Below are 21,439 nucleotides of genomic sequence, written 5' to 3' on the forward strand. Positions count from 1 at the left end.
AACACATGGATAGATAGGTAATGGATAGGTTAGTGGCTGGATGGATGAGTGGGTGGATAAATGGGACGGGACGGTGATGGATGGATAGGTAGATGGATGGATGGATAAGTAGTAGAGGGATGGATGGATAAGGTGATGGATTGAGTTTTGGATGGACAGCTAGATGCATAGTTGATTAGTAGGTGGATTGATGGACGATTAGTCCTTAGGTGAATAGGTGATAGATAGACATATAGTTAGAAGAGTCTGGGTGAAAGTACAGGTGGTAGAGTGGATAGATTTTTGTGCTTAAAAGGTACAACTTAACCCAAGAAAGATTTGCTGTCTCCAACTTGGACTTGGAAGGGAGTTTCCTTCATTTGTATCTCATGTAAATTCTGAATAAAATGGACAATATAGGAAAGCCCAGATCATATTGCTCACCAGAGGAAGAGGGTTCTATAATACTACGAACCATGTTTTTGACAGGGACTTAGCATAGATCAGCTGAAGGCCACACATTTGTACTTTGGGCTGGCAGAGCCATGGGAGCTGCTCTTCCAATGATACCACCCAGATGTTCAGAGAAGCTGGAAATAGCAGGTAGAATATGTCTGGCTAGTCTAGCCTAGCGTCTATAGCAGGCACTGTGTTTGGTACCAAGTTATTCTGACCCATTGCCCACCTGGGCTCAGAGGCTGCAGCCCTGGGAAGCCCCCCAATGTCCTCTTTAAATTGACACTGCTGCAGCAGGCAGCCTCATTCCATTCTCAGGGGAGAATGGAATTTTGTCTCATATCTGCACATTCTCCCTTTTCATTTTGAGCCGTGGTCATAATTCCACAATGCATCCCACAAGCATTGCTCTGGTGACTTCCATCCTCTCCAATTCTCCTCCCGACCCTTGTCTCTCACCCTATGCCTCTCAAGCCCTGGGATCTATTCACAGTGCTATTCTCTCTAGCAACAACATATTTCCCAACTTTTAGGAATTTGTGAGAATTAAAAGACAGAGTATTTTTACAGGGCTCACAATCTGAATTCTAACTATTAAGAAGGCTGACATCTAAGGATCAAAGTTCAAAGCCAACCCAGGCAGGAAAATCCAGGAGACTCTTATGGACAGATAACCATGGAAAAGCTGTAAGTAGAAGCTGTGGCCCAAGTGGTACAGCAGCATCCATGAGTGAAAAAGCTAAGTGACTATGCTCAAGCCATAGGTTCAAGCCCTAGTACCAGCACAAAAAAATAATAGAGAGGGAGGGAAAGAAAGAAAGCCAGAGAGGAGAGACTAATAGAAAGAATGTATAAAATGCCTAACAATAATTTGCATGGATACATTATTGCTCAGTAAATGTTTGTGGAACTAATGAAGTTGAATGACAAGTTCTACATCTGTTCTTAGAAGCAAATACCAAATTAAAGAGCTCTAAAGATATTTGCATAGAGGTTGCCTCTTCTTGGAACGTGGATGATGGTGGATTGAGGCCACACGAGGGAAAGGTACAGGAGCTGGGTATAGATACATTCTGTGTGGCTCCCCTCACTCCAAGTCAGAATCACAAAGCATATGCCTCCATGAGATGGCAGGATCCTGAAGAGGCTGAATTTCAAACTTCATTTACCCATGTCACTATGTCCTCATGGAGGAAACAGAAAAGGGAGGACACATCTCTGGGAGGTAGGAGAAGTTATCAAGGAACTCTTGCTGGGAGTTAGCAGTTCTTGAGAAGCCAGGTGGAGCTACTCAGCTGTTGGAGAATTAGAATCCAATCCATACACATCGACTGACACCCGAAAGACAGAAAAAAACAGAATTTGAGTTTTCTTAAGAGTTTTCCTCAGAACTCTTGTTACATCTGTTAACTGCATTTTATTAAGGAACCTGTCAACAGAAACAAAGCCTGTTAGTAAGACCATTAAGTGGACCATGATAAGAAGGTAAGAATGTACTTAATAGTCAGGTCCTAAGAGGAATGAGCATAGAGATGACAGAAAGGCCAGCAGGATACAGAGATGATGGAGCACTGGGAAAGGAGGCATGGTGTTCACTAATATTGAATACTCCAAGCCAGAAGGACTTAGAGGCTGTTGATGTCACTGCATTACAAAAATTCACTGAGATTCTAGATTCTAGAATACTGTAATAGCATACCATTGATGGGCTGATATATAACCTACAAAATTCTGTTTAGGAGAATGGACTTCCAAGCTCAAAGGTTATCAGAGTTATTGTCTGGTGGAAGGCCTATTTCTTGACTTTCAGAAGATGCCTTTTTGTTGGGTCCTCACGTGGTAGAAGCGAAGAGCTCTGGTTCCTTTTAGAGAGTAATAGGTCCATTTCTTTCTTTCATCATTTTTTTCTCCTTTTTCTTGTGCTAGACCTGGGGCTTGAACTCAGGGCCTGGGTGCTATTTCTGAGCTTTTCCGCTTAAGTCTAGAATTCAACACTTAAGCCATGGCTCCACTTTCAGCTTTTGGGGTTTTCAATTGGAGGTTAGAGTCTCAAAGACTTTTCTGCCCAGACTGGCTTTGAACTGGCTCTGAACAGGTCTCAGCTTCTAGATTAGTTAGGATTACAGGAGTAAGCCATAAGTGTCTAGTTTGACCCATTTCTAAGATCTGTAGTTTGATGACCTCTTTTTTTTCACATATGCATTAGGTCATAAAAGTTGGCTCCATCTCCTGACTCCATCAACTTGGGGATCAGGTTTCAACATACGGAAGTTGAGTGGATACAATATTCAGATACTCCCTAACAGCTTCTTTGTGTAGCTGAGGATTTATTACCTTATTAGTTCAAGAAATGACTTACTCCCTGTCTGGGCAAGGACATAGCAGGTGGAGGATAGCCCTTTGAAAGCCCAGATGCCCATTTCACTTATTGCAATACAGATTAGGACCTGAGGTCATGAAATATCAGCCCTTACATGATATGTGCTGAGCTCGTCCACAGAGCTCATCCAAGCCCATTTGATGAAGGCAGCAGATGCCAGAATCTATCCACCATCAGCCAGGAAGACAGAGGTCTTGGCTAGACAGGAGGATGTGCCAGACTGTCTGCCTCCCAGGCACTGAGGCTTGTCTTCCCCATAGTAAATCTGTGACTCCAGTGAAGACTTATAAGGGCACTTTAGCTGTGTCCCTGTCTGCTCTAAGGGATCAAGGATAGTTATGCACCTGCATTATCATCCCTGAAGGTATAAGATGCTGAATGGTCAGCCAAGGTCAAAACCACAGAGACCAGTTGCATCTTACACCAGACCATTATCTTCCTGAACCAAAAGCTGGATATGCGGTAAACATTTTCATCAAGAAAGGCTCTTCCCTTCCTCCAGGCTTCTAAAGAGCCTAGGAGTCTCTGCCCTCCATCATTAATCAAGGAAAGTGGGCTGTTCAGGAGATATCTCAGAGGCAAACAGCAGCCACTGACCTTTGACAGGATCTTCAGACAGTCTCTGGTTAGCCAGCAATGTCAAATAAGCAATGGACAGTAGGCCCAGGGGGAGGGGCAATCTGACATCCAGATGCCACAGCTCAAGGAAACCATCCCCGGGCTAGATCTTCATGTCAAACTGCTGCCAACCAACCTGTTCTGAGCCTGGCCAGAGGCTAGAGCAGATGGTGGCAGAGGGCAAACGGGAGGCAGGAGGCTCACTCACCACTGAATCTGAAGGAATCTGTCTGTACCCAGGACTCCCATTGTACATGTGGCCACCTGAAGTAGAACAGCACAACTCTGTTTACCTGGGCACTGGTCTCTGACACACACCACCCTAACCTGCCTGTCAAATGCGCCTGTAGGATCTTTACAATTAATGAAATATTGAAAGTGACATCAAATCCAAGTCTCTGGAGAGAAGGTAGGGATGCTGAGGGTGGCTTTCTATGACAAATCAATAGAAACCTTGTAGAATATAGAAAGTTCTAAAGATTAGGGATCAGAGCCAGGCACAAATGGCTCACATCTGCCATCCAAGTTACACAGACAATGAAACCTGACTATCATAGTTTGAAACCATCCCCAGAAGAAAGTCCTTGAGATTCATGGGGCATGAACTCTGGGCCTGGGTGTTGTCCCTGAGCTCTTTAGCTCAAGGCTACCGCCCTACCCCTTGAGTCACAGTTTCACTTCCCATTTTCTAGTGGTTAAATGGAGATAAGAGTCTCATGCTTTAGTGCCCAGGCTGGCTTTGAACCTTGATCTTCAGATCTCAGCCTCCTGAGTAGCTAGCATTACAGGCGAGAGCCACTGCACTAGGTCCTTGAGATTCTTATGTCTAGTTGATCACAAAAAATAAAAGCAACAACAACAACAACTTTAAAAAGCCACAAGTAGAGCTATGCCTCAAGTGGTGGAGTGATAGCCTTGAAATAAACAAGCTCAGGGACAGGACAAATGCCCTGAGTTCAAATCCCAGTATCAGCAAAAAAACAAATAATCAAGATTGATTAAGAAGGGAGGGGAAATGAAATGCTTTAATAAAATGACTATATGGGGTGAGGATGATTCCACCAAACCATCAACAACATTTAAATGCATAAAAAAAGAGGAATTTCAACTCCTGGGGAATATTCGGTAACAATACTCTATTAGCCCCTTCAGCTTAATTCTTGGTCATAGTGGCCAGATGATATAGGTTACCTCATTTGCTGGTCATCCTTCGGAAACACATTTGAATATAAATGGAGTGGCAATGTGATAATTACAGACCTGAAGTCTCAGGGAAATGCAATTCTGAAGATAGGGTGGTATACAGAGTCTCTTTGGAGCAAGGCTGACTGTGAAATCTCAGCAAAAGTCTTGGGGTTCTGAGGGACCAGTTATCACTTTTATTACTGGCTGAGTCAGACAAGCCCTAAACTAACTTGTCAAGAAAACAAGAATGAGAAACACTGAATTCAGACACTGCTTTGTAAGGAAAAATAAACAACAACCCTGGCATGCTGGAAAATAACAATACTTTGGAAGCCATGAGAAGCCACTTATTTAGATATTTTTCTTCCGAAGGACTTGCATTCTACTAAACAGCAACCAAATTGATTTGCTATAATAGTTCTTGGTGGGTGTTCAAACACAGATAGCCCTGACCACAAGCTTAATAGAGGAAGATAGAGTTTCTGAGGCCAGTTCAATTCAGTGGAGAAGCCAGAAGATGAATGAACTTGTAGGAAAAAAAATATACTCCATTCTTTTTATTTACTTGTTCATTTTTATTTTTTGTACCAGTACTAGGGCTCAAACTCAGAACCTGGGTGCTGTCTGTTAGCTGTTTTTACTGAAGTCTGGAGCACTACCACTTGAGCCACAGCTCTACCTCTAGCATTTTGGGGGAGTTTAATTGGAGATAACAGTCTCAGACTTTCTTGCCCAAGCTGACTGGTTTCAGTACGGGACCCTCAGGTCTTAAACCTCCAGGGTAGCTAGGATTAGTGGTTTGAGCCATTCGCACCCAAAGATTCCTGAACTACTGTCATACCAAGAGCGATCTGGGGAAGGCACTAAGATGGACTGAGAAGCTCCATTTCTGGGAAGATTTTCATTAATTTTGTCAAGACAAAGTTAATAATCCGTGGCATCAATTTTTTTCCCCTTCAGTTGGCTGTTCTAAACATCTTAGAGTCTTCTCGATAAATCTCACACCTAGAGGCTAGTAGAAATTAGTTTGCCTTCTACACTGTCATTAGAGAAGAAAGAAGTAATCATACCTGAGGAAATTTGAAGTGATTGGCTTGTAAATGAGAATCTACAAGCTTCCCAAGTTTCAGGAGGAGTAAATAAATCTCATTCCCCTCTCTGCCCCCATCATATCCCCCATTTGAGAAAGAAAATGCACCAGAGATTTCCTTAAGAAAGTGTTTTACATGGATACTTCTAGATACCATTTGACTTGTATCAAGCCCTACATTTTTAACACGTTTACCCAAGAATCCCCTATGGAGGGCCTTCAAGAAACAGGGTCTCCAATGAAGAGTTACATGGGAATCAACAACATGGCCTGTCCTCTTCCAACCTGTGACTGAGCATCTGTGGAACTGACATGGATAAAAGAGAGATGATAAAGCTTGAGACAGAAGCTGAGAAGATAGGAGCTACTCTTCTATTATGATAATCCTTTTAAAAATATGCTTAGGAAGAAAATGGAACATATTATATAGTTAGCAATATGCAAACTAGGTATGAATGATAGACAAACATATGCAGGTATACATAAATATGCATAATAGCTAGGTAGAAGATAGATAGATAGATAGATAGATAGATAGATAGATAGATAGATAGATAGATAGATAGATAGATAGATGCATGCATACATACATGGATGGATGGATGGATGGATGAATGGATGGATCGATGGATGATGGATGGATAAACAGCCATGTTCATCCTTTCCATGGAAACTCTGAACATACATTCCTCCTGCCTCAATGACAATGATAATGGTAATAGTTCTAAATGTTTTCCACATGTTCTCTCACTTAGTTTTCATGATGACACTTGGGGATAGGTAATATTCTAGTCACCACTTGACAGAGCAAAACACAGAGGCACAGAATGACAAATAAATAACAATCATTAAGTGGTTCGTAACTAGAGTTAATGGGATTTGAGCCCAAGCAAATCTGGCCCTTGTCCTGCTGCTGCTATGGCTGTAACTCCAAGATCTCTCTGATCTTTTGCTTTTCAGTTTTTCTCTTTGTTTAGCTCCTGGAACAGAGAAGGGTAGGGGACCCCAGAATTCCTAGTTGGATAATTCCGTTATGTCTTTGGGGATATATGTCATATCAGAAAGCCCTCACCTGGACCTGGCCCCTCAGCCAGCCTTCTAGTCTTCCGTGGCCAGATTGTTTGCATCCAATGTGCCTGCTATAAACCCACTTCGTTTTATATTTTTGTCTGTAGGAAACAGATTCATTACATACTTCAACATGAAACACTGTCAACTCCCCGCCCTAGACTATGTCACCCACTTTTGTGCAACAGGAAGTGATCCCTGAAGATGGAGTGTGGTTTGAGTAGCAAGAACTGGAGATGTGGATAGAAGGACAGAGGTACGGCCAGGGAAGAGATGGTTTAAGACTGGAGAGGGATGAAGCCATTCAAAGGGTTGAAGAGCTGGAGAGGCCTTCCAGGGAGTTGGAGGTGCACATGCTTTCACTTCGTTCAGGGCAAAGGTTTCTCCTCTCATTATGCATCGAGAAGGGCAGGCACACAGTGTGGACCCCTTGTCTAGTGTCACATTCATCCACATGGAGAGCAGAAATGACACATGAGCAGGATCACTGTTACAGTATACTTGGTCATTGTTATTTCTTAAATAGGCCAGAGAGAACAAAAGCAAAGCAGAACAAAAATGTAAAATTTTTACCAAAGGCCTTTCTGAGCTATGAGTACAAATTCAAGTTCAAATTCATGGTCCATGAAGAGGCTACTCTCTTGCCAACCCTTTACCACTTCAGTCCCAGACATTCCATCCAGCCCATTCGGCTGATTGGTTATACCTTAGAGCGGTGGACACCAAGAGAGGGCATTTATTCCACCTAAATTCAGTTCCTGCTGTCTTTTCCAGCCATTGAGAACCTATTTCTCCTGTGTACTATCTGCTGAGCCATGTTTCCTCCCCTCTCCTGATATAAAATAGCATCGTGGGTTCAATGTTTTGGCAAATTATGTATGTTATCAACCCATTTGAGATCCTAATAACTTACCCCTTGAAATGTGAGACCTCCTTCCCCAACCCCTCCACAATAATATTGACATCAAAGATGTCCTGTGAGTGGCTGAGACTCAGCCAACTCTGACCTGAACCTGGATAACTTGAGCCTCAGCATTCAGAAGATGTGCTAGGGAAGTTCCAAGTTCCTTAGCATATGTTCTGTGTCCATATGAGTGACTTCTTACAAGAAAGAGCACAAAGCCATTCTCCACCTCTAGCCCTGCCCAATAAACCCATCCCTTCAAAAAGTCAATAACAAGGCCTGAGAAACAGCAATCTCTTCCCCACGAAGGTATAGCATTCTCCTTTTTTTGGTGCCAGTCCTAGCGCTTAAATCAAGGCCTGGGTGCTGTTCCTGAGCTTTTGTATTCAAAGCTAGTATTGAAGGTATGACTCTTAACAAACTTTCCTGCTGGGCTGGTTTCAAACCACAATCCTCAGATCTCAGCCTCTTGAGTAGCTAGGATTATAGGATTATAGCCACCAGTGACCAAGAGGTATAACTTTTAAATACGAGAGGCCCAAATTTATCTTACACATGTGTGTCAATGGACTCCCCAAGAACTACAGTGTAAATAGGTGTCTGTTAGTATCTAGCTTTGCCAACTCAGGGGATTCTCAGTTTTTATAAATGCTATTTTGCCCATTTATTTTCTACTTCTTTCACTATCAATGAGCATGATTTTCATTTGCTTGTTTTGAGACTTACACACCCTTTTTATTTTCTTTAGGTCTTAGGTTCATTTACCTTTGAATTTTTTGTCTTTTTCTTTTCTCTTTTTAGTTTATTCTGTGGGTATTACAAAATATAAATCCTTTTGTTAAAAGTGTGGCTATACATATAGGATGACGCTAAATGAAAGAACCTCCAGGATATAAATAAAAGCCATATAATGTATGATTGTTGTCCTTAATGTACTATGTTATTTCTCATCTCTTTTGCTGTTCCTTGGTTATCTCATATTGTTACAGTATTTCACCTTGTTATCTGATATATTGTATATATGTTTATTTGTTTATTTGAAATAGGATAGGGAAGGGGGAAAAAGAAGATGAGGTACTGGGGTGGGGGGAGGGAAATGGGGACCAAAATATGAGAAAGGGTATTAATGTTTGTGAAGTAATGTACCTTCTATCTGGCAAATATAATGTAACCCTTCTATTAATTACAATAAATTATATATGTAAAAAAATACTAGAGGCCCCCTGTGTGCTAGCATTTCCTGCTTGCTAACAACAAACATAGTGGCCTGCTGACACTGTCCAGCTGACTGGTTTCAATTTTAGCAAATGACAGAGGTCTTAGTAATTAAAAGTGGTTGGCAATAGCATTCAGCTCATACCCAGGAAACCCCAGAACATTTTGGGCCACAAGCCAAGGGTGTAAGTGAGATGTACCCCCACCCCCCACGGAATTGTATATCCCACACTGACCTGGAGCATCTGGAGGTAGCCTTCCTGAGGGTCACAGAGCAGAGAAGAGATACGGTGGTTGTTCCTCATGCATTTCTGGTTGTCCTTTGCAGATGGGAAGATTTGCCGGACCACCGTCATTCTTCCAAGGGCACTGTGGACCAGATCCAGGATCTCGGGGTCACTGATTTCCTACAGAAATAATCACATCTGTGCTTACTATCAATTCATGAATAATTTGAAAGAGATCAAGGGATGAGGCTCAGGTCACACATATTCTTATTTATTTACAACAATACTTGTTAGCCCTTAGGTATACACAGAATTGTTTTAGCTTTTCCTCTACACCAGAGGGGGTGGAAAAAAAATAAAAACATGTCAGAGGCTAAAAGATGTCAGAGGCTGGTTTCCACAGGTCAAGATTTTAGCAACCGGTGTTGTCACAGCTCACAGTAGATACAAGTAGGCATTACTTAGCCAGATGTACTGCTGTATTTTCTATTGGGAGTCACCAGCCTGATGTAATCAGGGAAAGCCAAGTTTCTCTGACTTGATTAGCCAAAACACAATGTGTTCCCTAGAATTCTTTCCTACTTAGATTGTTGGGGTTTCTTCCAATAAAAAATTCACAACCATATCCATTTGTTCCACAAAAATCTACCCATCATCCTGTATGGTGTTTGTTCTATATTTAACACTAGTGATACAACAGGAGTCACCCACAGTCCTGTCCCAAGAACCTCTCCTTTTCCATTACTAGATGAAATATATACCGAGTGTCTCAGAGACTGAAACACCAATGATGCTATTCATATGCCTTTGTTTATTTGATGCTTACAACAACCCTAGAAATGCAGTGAAGTATATTTTAGTATCATTCCATTTTGCCTTCAGGTGGAGACATTGCAAAAGGAGGGGCCTTCAGGGGCCATGAGAAATGTCTCACATACTGAACTTGAAGCTGAACTTACTAGGCACAGTGTTTGCATATGTGTGGGCAGAGTACAGCCGGGAAGCTTGTGGTGCTACACTGGCTGCAGTACAGGGCAGAAAAACTCTGTTCAGGGTGGAGCCCTCACCAGATGTGCAGTGCCACAGGCTCCACCGCCCTGGGGTGGTCCTGGGGTGGGGACATTTGTGATCAGAGGGGGTTGATCATAAGTAGGATCAAAAATAGGTTTTGAACCCAGGACCCCAACAGAGGTATATGGGGTTCACACACCCAGAATGCTATAAGATGACAATGAATACACATCAAGCACTTCATGAATGGGACAGGAATAGTTAGGTTAATTGAAGTCTCAGCTCATGGTCTCCACTGGCAGCTGGTTACAAGTGAAGACTTTACCTATGCATAATTGTATTTTAAAATGAGCTTTAAATTTTTCTCCTTACAGATCACCCAAGCTGAAATTCTATAGTGGTGTAAATAGAACTAATGAGGTTAGAAATTAATGATGACTGATGACGCATTCCGAAAGTAGTTAGAAATTAGTGATCATTTAAACCACAGCATAACGTTTTCAAGGGCAAGACAGTAAACAATGTATATAGGATGGGTCTAAGGAAACATGTCGGGGAAGGGTTACAATAGGTTAAAGTCCCATGCTGAATCAGGAAGAGAGTTGTGGCATACAAAGAGTTGTGGCATAATCTGTAATCTCCAAGAAGGCTGGCCTGCAGAGATCACATCAAGTTAAATTATCCAAATTTTTCATGCTGTTTTTGTGCTAGAATCTCTCAAGACAATGTTCCAGACAAGTCTGTTTGAAGGAAGATGAACTTGCTAGATTGGAGCAATAGACAATCCAAGGTAAGAAGACTAGTTATGCAGAACAGACCCAGTACACAGCGGGTTTCAAGGAGCACAGTAAAGGATAAAGCTGAATCTGGATATACATGGTCAGCTCTGCCCCAGCCACTCTTGGGACCAAGGCCCTACCCTGAGCACAGACAGAGGATGAGAGAAATCACACCCTCATATCATCAACCTATCCAGGTACACCAGCTATCTACTATTCCAGAAACCATATGAAAGTGAGGAGCTAGGTACTGGTCACTTATACCTGTAATCCTGACTTAGGACACTGAGATCTGAGAATCCAGATTCAAATCAAGCCCAGGCAGAAAAGCGTATGAGATTCTTGTCCAATTAACCAGAGCAAAGCAGAATGGTGGTGTGGCCCAAGTGATAAAGCACCAGCCATAAGAAGAAAAGAAAAATGCTAATCAAGAGCATGAGGTGCTGAGTTTAAGACATAGTACTGGCATAGAAGGAGGATGAGGAAGAAGAAAAAGAGGAGAAGGAGGAGGAAGAGAAGGAGGAGGAGTGGAGGAGGAGGAGAGAAGGAGGAGGAGGAGGAAGAGGAGGAGGAAAAGAAACAAAGAAAGAAATTGAGAAGCTTCTTATCTAAAAATTGCATGATATCATGAAACACCACTTCAATTTCCCATAAAGAAGTGAATCAGAGCTAGCACCCCTCAGAGGGGAAATGGGTGTGTCTCATATTATTTCTTTTTTCCCACATCTTGAGGAGGCTATTACAGGACAGTCATTTTCCTAGAAGTCCTTTTATAAAATTTCTCATGTTTCCTCATTTTCAAAAGCAAATCTATAGACCCCGGTAGACCCTGGAAACCTGGGAGTTGACTTACAAGACAGCCTAGAACAACCATTGTCTCTCCTGGCAATTCACAAGCCCTTGGGGAATGACTCTGTGAACCAAGGGGTAGGAGTCTTCTCAGCTTCCCTGATCTGCCCTTTCCTTCTGCCTTCCCAGGACTTCTAAAAGACTTGGCACAGCGTCCTGCCAAGCCATTAACTACCATATGCCTTCCACCATGAGAGTCTGTTGGAACGTGTGGACCATCCTGTGTCACCTGGCCTGGCTTGAATCCACTCGATCTCTGCTTGCTAGTTGTTCCTACACTCCCCCTGGACTATTCCTCTCTCTCCAGAAACATGTCCAATCTGGGAACCCATGGTAATAAATAGCCCCCACTTCTTTCCCTCTTCCCAGTTCTGAGTCTATCTGATCGGTCCATTCTGGCAGCAATATGGCAGGCCCTGGTCCTGTCCCAATGTATCTGCTAGGCCCCTAGGGTAGCACTGAAGTTTTTCTCACTCCTGCCCACTAGTTCCTATCTGATATCTCTGGACCACAGTGAGAGGCCCCAACTTCCGAATCATCCTATGGAGACACAGGGTAATTTAAGCATTCAATTAAAACAGAAAACATTTTCCCTTTGTACCAGGAGAAAAATCTTCCCCCCACACCACCAAGGACTACAGTTGATGAGAAAAAAAACAAGCCACTGGGTAACACAGCACTCTCAGAAGACAGTGAGGTAACAGAACACATCAGACACAATGCTCACTGGAATGCACAAGCAAAATCATTCCGTATTTCTCTTCAACAATGTGAGCTTCCCATGACCAGCTAATGTGGGCCATCTAATGTGTCAGTGTGTCAATGGCACATTAGTCTCATTCTATCTTTCTTTGTGCTCTTCTAGTTCGCTCCAGCCACATTGTTTTATAAACTGCACATGTGCCTTTGTACTAAGTATCCATTAGCATATTGGTTAGACTTTATTGACTAGACTTCAAGCCTTACATGTGACAAAATTCTCTTTCTGGGGTACATTACTGAGTTTCTTTTCATATTGAATTGTGGTTATAGACTCAGTTTTGTTTTATTTTTTTCCATTAATAGAAAAAACATTTTTATCTTATTCAGGGTTTTGTGTCTTTTGAACTCAGGGACTCATGCTTGTTAGGCAAGCACTCTAACACTTAGCTATGCCCCCAGCACTTATTTGCTTTAGTTATTTTCCTAGCAGAATCTTATATTTTTGCCCAGAGCTAGCCTCAGGCCATGTCGATATTATTCTTCTTTAAATTTGTTTATTATATCCTTTAAATAGTTGCACAAAGGAATTTCAGTTCAACATGAAAATGTATAAATACAACACATTTTTTAAAGGTACACTTGTAGGTTAACCACTCTCTCTTCTCTCATGGAAGGCAATATGACACTATCTTAGATTTCCATTATTATCCAGATGCTAGTTTCCTATAGCTGTAATAACAAATTATCACAAAATAAATAGTTGAGAATAAAAAAACTGCATTGTACTTATAAACTGATTTATTGAATGGTAGCCCTTTATAAAAATTATATAAAGATAATGAAATATATTAACAGTATGAACTTATACAAGCCAATTTCATGTGTTGTTAATTTAATTATCAACAATTAAACCTTGCTTCTCCTGTCAGAAAATGAATAAAAAAGAACTGAAAGATAAGACTAGGCCTTGAATATAGTCATAGGCAAATATTCAGCCTACCACACATAAATTTTTTTAAAAATATGTATATGGTCTGTCATTTTTCTGTAAATACATTTCAGGTTTTATTTGTCTTTGGTTTCCTACAGTGTCATTCTGTGATGTGGCTAGATGTGAACTTTTTGTCATCTTCTTGATCCTTAGTCTTGCTACATCTGGTTTGTTTTCTTCTTATAAATCATAATGTCCTTTAATATTCTTTCTACTTCACTTTCTCCTACTTGCTTTTAGAAATTTAGTCAAAAATATGCTAAATATTGTTACTTATCTTCCATGTGTCTTAATCTCTCATGTTTTTGTTTCTGTGGTTATAGTCTAAATAATGCCTTCGTATTTTCCATCTTTTTCTCTGTAGGTCCACTCTGATGTGTAATGTCTCCTTGTAAGGTTTTTAACTTACTAGGATTTGTGACTTCCCTGTGTTTGGTTTAGCTAGCCTCAATTCTGCTTTTTATTTTTCAAGGCACATACACCACTATTTTTAAGACATATATAAGTACATTTCTTTCATAGTGTAAGTCAGAGATTATGCCTCTCTCTTTATCTCTTTCTCGGTCTCATTGTTCTTATAACTTCTCTAAGAATTCTAAGTCTAGCTGCCATTCACATTATTTCAGAAACTGTTTGCTTGCAATCTACTTCCTCCTCACTGCCCATCTAAACCACTGTAAATTAAGCTCTCCTTTGAGTTCCCTTAGACCCCACAAACAACATAAACTTGGGGCACAAACCTGCATGAATCATCAGTTTTTAAGAAAATGTCCCTTCCGTGCAACTCTGAAGTGAAAATGGGAAATTTCCCTTGCATTTGTTTCTCATTAATTCTTAGAGTGAGGATATGTTACCAGAGCTAGGGAGAAGTCTGACACTGGGCTCTACACAAGGTGGTTCTTTGACTTGATCTTCTATGTCCTGTTTCCCACCCAACTGGAAGAACAAAAACAGCTTGGCCAAGACATTCAGGACAAACATTAAATTTGAAGCTCACATATTGCCAAGAGTTTCCATTTTCTTTCTATGTTGTGTCTCTATGGTTCTTACTCTTGACAGCTGCTATTTGATTTTTCTTAAATATACCATTTTCAGCTATTTTAGTGCTTTTTTCCCCCATTTGGGAGTGTCATTCAAGCTAATTACTCTTCCATTGCAACGTACTACTAAACCTTTTGTATGTATTTCAGATTCTTTAGTTCATGATCCTAATTCTTTTTCTGGAACACACACCTGTGCCCCAAATTGCTCCCCATATGTCTTGGCTGTATGACTGGTTAAATCCCGGCTATTATGCTATAATTTATACTTGTTTCATTTGACTGCCTTTCCCTAAGTTCACTGTCATCAATATTAGAAAAAGCACTATTTATAAGGAACTCGGAAGACATTTGAACAATTTCCTCCATTTGACCAAATCCTAATTGGATTCTTGTGTCATCTACCCTGGTAGATGCAAGAGGACAAGCTCTCTGTAGGTTCCATCTGACTTCCTTTAAAGAAATATTGTCATGAATTGAGACTACCCTTACCTCCTATAATCTTACAGTTTACACCATAAATCTTTTTTCTTCTACACCACTCACTCAAGAAATTAGCCCTGAAGGTCAATGGATTATCATTAGAAACAGTTAAAATTGAGTATCTAGAACACTTAACTGATGACAGAATCTGGATAAAGAGGCAGTAAAACACTGCTGGATATGTCTCTATTTTCAGTGGGAAACAATACATATTTGTGATTTGTTATGATTGTTTTAACAATGGAATAAGTACAGAAGGAAGTACAGAAATACAGAGGGCTACGGTCTCAAGTTAACATCACATTCTTCCTACCCATTATCAGAAAGAAATAGGGGGAACAGACTCTTTTGTGCCTTGTAGCATACTTATAGGAAAAATGGCTATGAGTACAATAAAATGTGAGAAATTGCTTCGTGCACTGAATAATAAAAATACTATCTCCAGTTCTCTACTGAGAATGTATACTGAAGCTTAGAAAAATATGTATCTTGAGTCAAATAAATTATTAGGAAACCTCTACAAATCTCTACTTTACTCTCGAAGGGTTAAGGCCAAAGAAAAGTTAGAAGAATTCTAAAGAAAAGCCAAATCGCCCATTCTCCCAGAAGGCACATACTTAATTTACTGATTGAAAGCAAAATTGTCCTTCTTGTAGAGCATGCTAAGGAAGAGAATGAGATTTGATTGCTTCTGTTCAGAGGAAATGTGTGTCTTCAGCCAGGGCCCATGGTTGACTTCACAGGGGTTCACCATTTCAAAAAATGAGATGAATATGAGTGTGTGCGCATTTTCATGTGGAGAAAACCCATAGGCTGCATTGACTTTTCAAAAAATCTTTCAGCCTCCCCCTGAAAGTAGATGAGCAATTGATAGGGAGGCTACGAATGGTTTTTAAAGTGCCCCTTCTTTTCTAACTGGAAGAAAAATGAAAATGATACTAACATAACTTGGGAGACATAGGACTTCTGCATCTGTCAAACTAAGAGTCTGATGGATTGGACTTGTTCTTCTCTATCCTATTTCCTACACACTATAACAACAGAAACTAAAGATTTTTTGCTCCTTTCTTACTCCCACTCAGTCTAGGAGGCTGAGATTTGAGGATCACAGTTTCAAGCCATCTTGGGCAGGAAAGTCTGTGAAACCTCAGCTCCAGTTAAGCACCACAAAAGCCAGAAGTTGGATGGTGGCCTCAAGTGGTAGAGCACTAGCCTTGAGCAAAAATGATCAGTGACAGTGTCCAGACCCTGAGTTCAAACCACACGACCAGCAGAAAGAAAGAGAACAAGAAAGCAAAAGAATTTGTAAAATAGTCTAATATGCAGCTGTAAGTAAATGACTAAGTTAATGAGATGACATCATTCTATGTATAAATGTAGGTAACTGAGTAAAGAAAAAAAGAAAAAAGAAGGATGATACAAAAATAAGATACACTTATAGTAGAGGTATGTAATAGCATAAAAAATGCTTAGGTATGGCCAGGTGTGATTGGCTCATAACTGTAATCGCAGCCACCCACAAGGTTCAGATCAGAAAACTATGACTCAAAACCAGCAGGAAGTCCACAAGATTCTTATATCCTATTAGCTACCAAAACATAAAAATAAAAATAAAGTGTGATGCACATACAGCTGCTTTGCCAATTGGTAAACAGAAAGAAAGAACCTTTTTTTTTCTGCTTTCCTGACCGGATTCCCCCTTCCTCTTCTACATTGTCCTAACACATCTGCACTTTCCCCCACAATCAGCGTCTTGGAGGTGGGAGGTGACTGCTCCTCTCCATAGCAGGAAGGCATCCTATGGGTTCTGGTCCCAATTACATGTCAGAACAGAGTTTGGAGAGTTGTAAATGAGCATCACAATCCCATTTCTGAGTGAAGAGATGGGAAGAGATTTTCCTTAGTGAGTTCTGAAAGGGTTTATGCAATTCAAAGAAGACCTGGAGGGGTCCATACCTTCCTGACTGGATATTTGTGTCCCAGGCAAACTCTACCTGAGAGCAGACACATCACACTGAGAGCACTGGGTGGGGGTTGAGGGAGGCTGAGGATTTGCTGACTCTCCTCTTCCTGCCTGACACCTCATTGGATTCTCTTTGGTGATAATGATTCTGGGGTTTGCTAAGCAGGCATTCTACCACTTGTACCATTCCCCAAACCTTCAAAGTATAGCCAAGCTTATCTTTACATGGTGACCATTTTGCCTTACCAGGACCAGTCCAAAAGCCCTGAAACTACCTCTGTGATAATACATTCTCAGACCATTCAAGAAAGCTTGGTTTAGGTTTCTCTGACAGTCTAATTAAAAAAAACAAAACAGAATAATGAGTCCAATATGACATGTAATGCAGTATAGCACAAAGTTCCATTGTATTTTAAATTTTTAAAAGTTGATATTTCAACCAGAGCAATATTTGAATGGCAATTGTGTGGGGGTGCCTTCTATCATCTGACCTTTTAAGCATCTTAGAAGCATTTTATTGAACATAGATTGAATCACGGCAGGAATCTTATGTTAAGTCAGGCAGAGCAGCAAAGAGGATAAATTTTTATGACAAGAAATGTTCAGAATGGCAATTAAAACACTAAGGATCTCATTTTTCTAAATATACATCTTGACGAAGTGGATATTACCCTCATACACAAACACATTTTTGTCTAATTTTAAGACTTCAGTAAAATTTCAGAACCACCCCATATCAGGGAGAAATGTTATTAAATATTTAAATGGATCTCTAAACTTATATAGGGCTATGCAATCACACTGTTAGTCATTTCTTTTTATTCCTTAGAAAGACCAAAATCTATCAAACATCTGTGTGATACTAGCATTATTCCATCTCTGGAGAAATAATAAAGTTTATTCCCCTTTAAAAAAATCTATGGTGTCAGTAATCTAAAGTTAATGATAGTAGAGAAATTTCATAGACAAGACTGGCTTGGAAAACATGGAGAAAATAGAAGCAGGATTCAATAAAGTTGTGATGAAAGAATTACTCCCAGACAAGTCAACAGAATTTGGGGAGTGTCTGCTGCATTCATAGCATATCAGGGTACACAGATCAAGGTGAACCAAAGTTCCAGGGAGATATGAAAGGAAGGGAGGGTGGTAGGACACCCTCAAAGCTTGGTTCTGCTTACTTTTCTGGGGCAGAAGATGACACGATAGTTCTGCTCAGAGACATACCCTGTCTCCCTATTTGTTTCAGAAAACCTCACTGACTGCTGCTGAGTCTCCCTTTTGATGTAAGCTATAGAAAACTGCAGAGAGATCATCCTTATTTATCCAAGTGTGATCCGTGACACAGGAAGAGTCAACAATATAGTTATAATACTCTTTGTGAACATATGTGAACATATGTAAACATGGAACTAGGAAATGGGAAAGGAGGAGTCCTGTTGGGATAAATGAGAGGGAGAATGATCGAAGAAGTGACACTGATAGAGATGCATTGTAATAAGAAACTGATGCAATGAACTGAAACTCCTTTGTCCATTTACTTAATAATAATAAGCCAGGAGGAGGTTGTCCATGCCAATAACTACTCCTGTTCAGGAGGCTGAGTTCTGAGGTATAGATTCGAAACCAGCCCATGTAGAAAAGCTCTTGAATCTCTTCTCTCCAGTTGACCAGCAAAAATTCTGAAAGTAAACTGTGGCTCAAGTAGTAGAGCACCAGCACTGAGCAAAAGAGGTAAGTAAAAGAGCATGAGGCCATGAGTTCCAATCTCAGGATCAGCACACATACACACACATCATCATAATCATCATCATCATCTTCATCATCATCATCATCACCATCTTCTTCCTATAGGTGTGAACTAGGCCCTGATGGCTCACACCTATATACCCAGCTACTGAGCAGGGTAACGTTTGTAGATCTTGTTTCAAAGCCAACCTGGGCGGGAAAGTCCATGAGACTCATCTCTAATTAAACACCAAAAAGCTGAGTGTGGAATTGTAGCTCAAGTAGTAGAATGCTAACATTGAGCACAAAACCTTAGGACAACATTCAGGCTCTGAGTTTAAGCCCCAGGATTGGCATAGTCCATGAGCTAACCACAGCAGAAACATCTTGAAACTTGTTAAAAATGCAGAGTCTCTGGTCCCACCCAGGCCCAGCATATCAGAATCAGCATTTTCAAAAGATCTCCCTGTGATGTCCAGAGAATCCCACCTTCGGATATTAGACCTTGACTCAGTGTATCACTGATTAGATAGATCTGGGGTCCAGTCCTGGCTATATAACTTAGGCAGGGCATGTAATGTCTTTGTGTGTAATCTAAACGAGATACAACTACTTCCAAGAGTTTTCCAGAACAGTCCATGAGTGGAATTCATGTGACTCACACAAGTGAGTACACTTCATCTTTCCAACCCCAAAGCTAAAGCTCATTCTATAACCTTTGCAAGCCAGCACAGGCATGCCTCTACCTAGACTCCCCTTGGGAAGGGACATTCGCCTACACATCTGTCCGACTCATTCCTGATGCGTCGCCCTGAACTAGTAAGTAAGCCCTTTTCAGCCCACTGCCTTCTTCACCAAGCTTGTCTTCTCCTCCTTACCCCCAAGAGATCCTGCCAAGACAATACACCAGGGCTCAACCACCCAGTCATTAAATAAACACTTCTATGGCTTTATTTGTGCAAATGACACACGTGGCTTCTGCTCACAGTCCAGTCAGTATGCTGCCTGCCGCTCTACTGTGGATTTTCCAAGACAGAGGTGGCAAAGTTCTGACCACACAGCAACTCCTTCAACTCAGCAAGTGTCTTTGTTAAATATACTGTTTTATTTTCTTTAATTAGTTGAACAAAGGCATTGCCATTCAACGGGGCATTTATGAATGCAGTGCAACTTGATCGATGTGGTCCTTTTTCACATTCTCACCACCCCTCCCTCAACCCCTTCCTCACTTTTCCTAATTTCAAGGCTATATATTGAGGTTTTTTTCCCATTTAACAAAGCATTTTATGTATTCAATGCATTTTGACCCATGTCAGCCCCTTGGCACCTTCACTGTTCTCCTTATTTTTCTCAGTTCTCTGACTTATGCAATGCATTCTTGCCTGCATCCTACTCAGTGCTCACATTCACTCTTATACTCCTCTCCTCTTGCTGCTGCACCTTCCCCCAACAAGTTCTCATCTTCTAATACTCATTTTGTTAGGCTTCGACTTAGGCTTCCTAAAGAATTATTCTTGTGTTCTCCATAGAATCTATTATATTTCTGTTAATTCACGTATAACTGCTTAAGTGCCACCTAGTGTATTTACTTCTAGATTTATAGCCATTTGCTAGTTTCTCTCATGAGAGAAACCATGCCACCTGTGCTTCCCTGGGTCTGGATTACTTCACTTAACAGAATCCTTGACAGGCTTTTCCATTTCTTTACCAATGGTTCAATGCCATTCTCTCTGAAGGATGAGTACAAGGCCGCTGTCAGGACAGCAGGTTTTCCTGAATGGATCTGGTCCGTTCAGCTAACCTTATTTCCTCAAGACCAATGCCTGGGTTTGGTAGGATGGATGTCATCCAGGTCATCTGCTCATTTCTGGAAAATCCTCCCTTAGTTTTTTTTCTGCTTACCAAAAGACTATTGTCCTAGCCAGAGGAGTCCAAGTAGCATTCCTCAAACATATACATTTTCAGTGAATCTTTTATTCTGCTTTATTGAATTGAGTTTCTCTTTTATTCTATTCTATTTGATCATGAGCACTAGGTGGGTCATCCCTTTTTCAATAAATGCAGGAACCCACCTCTGTCCCCAGTATTTACTGGCAACAGCCCATGAAATTCCTCTGGCTGGCTGGTTAGTGGTGGATTATGGGTAGAACTGGATCGAGGTGTCTATATATTCTCCTCATCCCTTTTCTGACCTTTCTCTCTTGTCTCTTACTCTTGTGTTCTTTCATTATTGTTACTTCCTCTCTCTCTTTCCCTCTCCCTCTCCCTCTTCCTCTCCCTCTTTCTTCACTTCCTGCCTCCATCTCCTGTAGAATTCCTCCTTCTACCACCCTGACAAGCACTAAATACTTATGGCTCCATCTCACCCATCACAGCTCATACCAACATTCCAATGAACTCTTAGCATCCAAGGTAGGTCAAAGCAATCCCCTCCGCAAAGGGGATTAGCAATTGCTAACCTTGTCCTAACTTTTTCAGCTGTGATATTCCTGAAAAATGCTCTAAGTTGCATCTGAAATGTAAACTGCTGCAGGTCTAGACCTGGGGTTTACAAAGCACAAAAATAACTCCAGGGACAGGCTAAAAATAGTTTCACCTGGCATTTGGAGGCAGGGCAGAGCTACAGTCCCTGAAATTCAAGAGCTGGGATCACAGTCCACATAAGATGTCCAGGGAATAAAACTCTGTATTCATGGGCTATGAAGTGGTCCTTCCTGCCACCCTCTGGCTCCAACGGAGCAATATGGCAATTAACCCAGCAACTGTGTAAGGAA

At 41.0% G+C, this 21,439-nt stretch overlaps 1 protein-coding gene across 1 annotated transcript in view; it reads right to left on the reverse strand.

The window, feature by feature from the left end:
- The window catches only part of LOC150039914 (glutamate receptor ionotropic, delta-1-like), a 77,760-nt gene that overhangs the window by 15,721 nt on the left and 40,600 nt on the right, over positions 1–21,439 (reverse strand). The window contains exon 3 of the mRNA XM_090327517.1: positions 9,132–9,302. Within this exon, the coding sequence (XP_090183643.1) occupies positions 9,132–9,302 (171 nt within the window). The remainder of the gene's footprint in view (positions 1–9,131; positions 9,303–21,439) is intronic.

Source organism: Megascapheus bottae, unplaced genomic scaffold (assembly GCF_031878675.1).
Source record: "Megascapheus bottae isolate mThoBot1 unplaced genomic scaffold, mThoBot2.hap1 HAP1_SCAFFOLD_81, whole genome shotgun sequence".
NCBI lineage: Eukaryota > Metazoa > Chordata > Mammalia > Rodentia > Geomyidae > Megascapheus > Megascapheus bottae.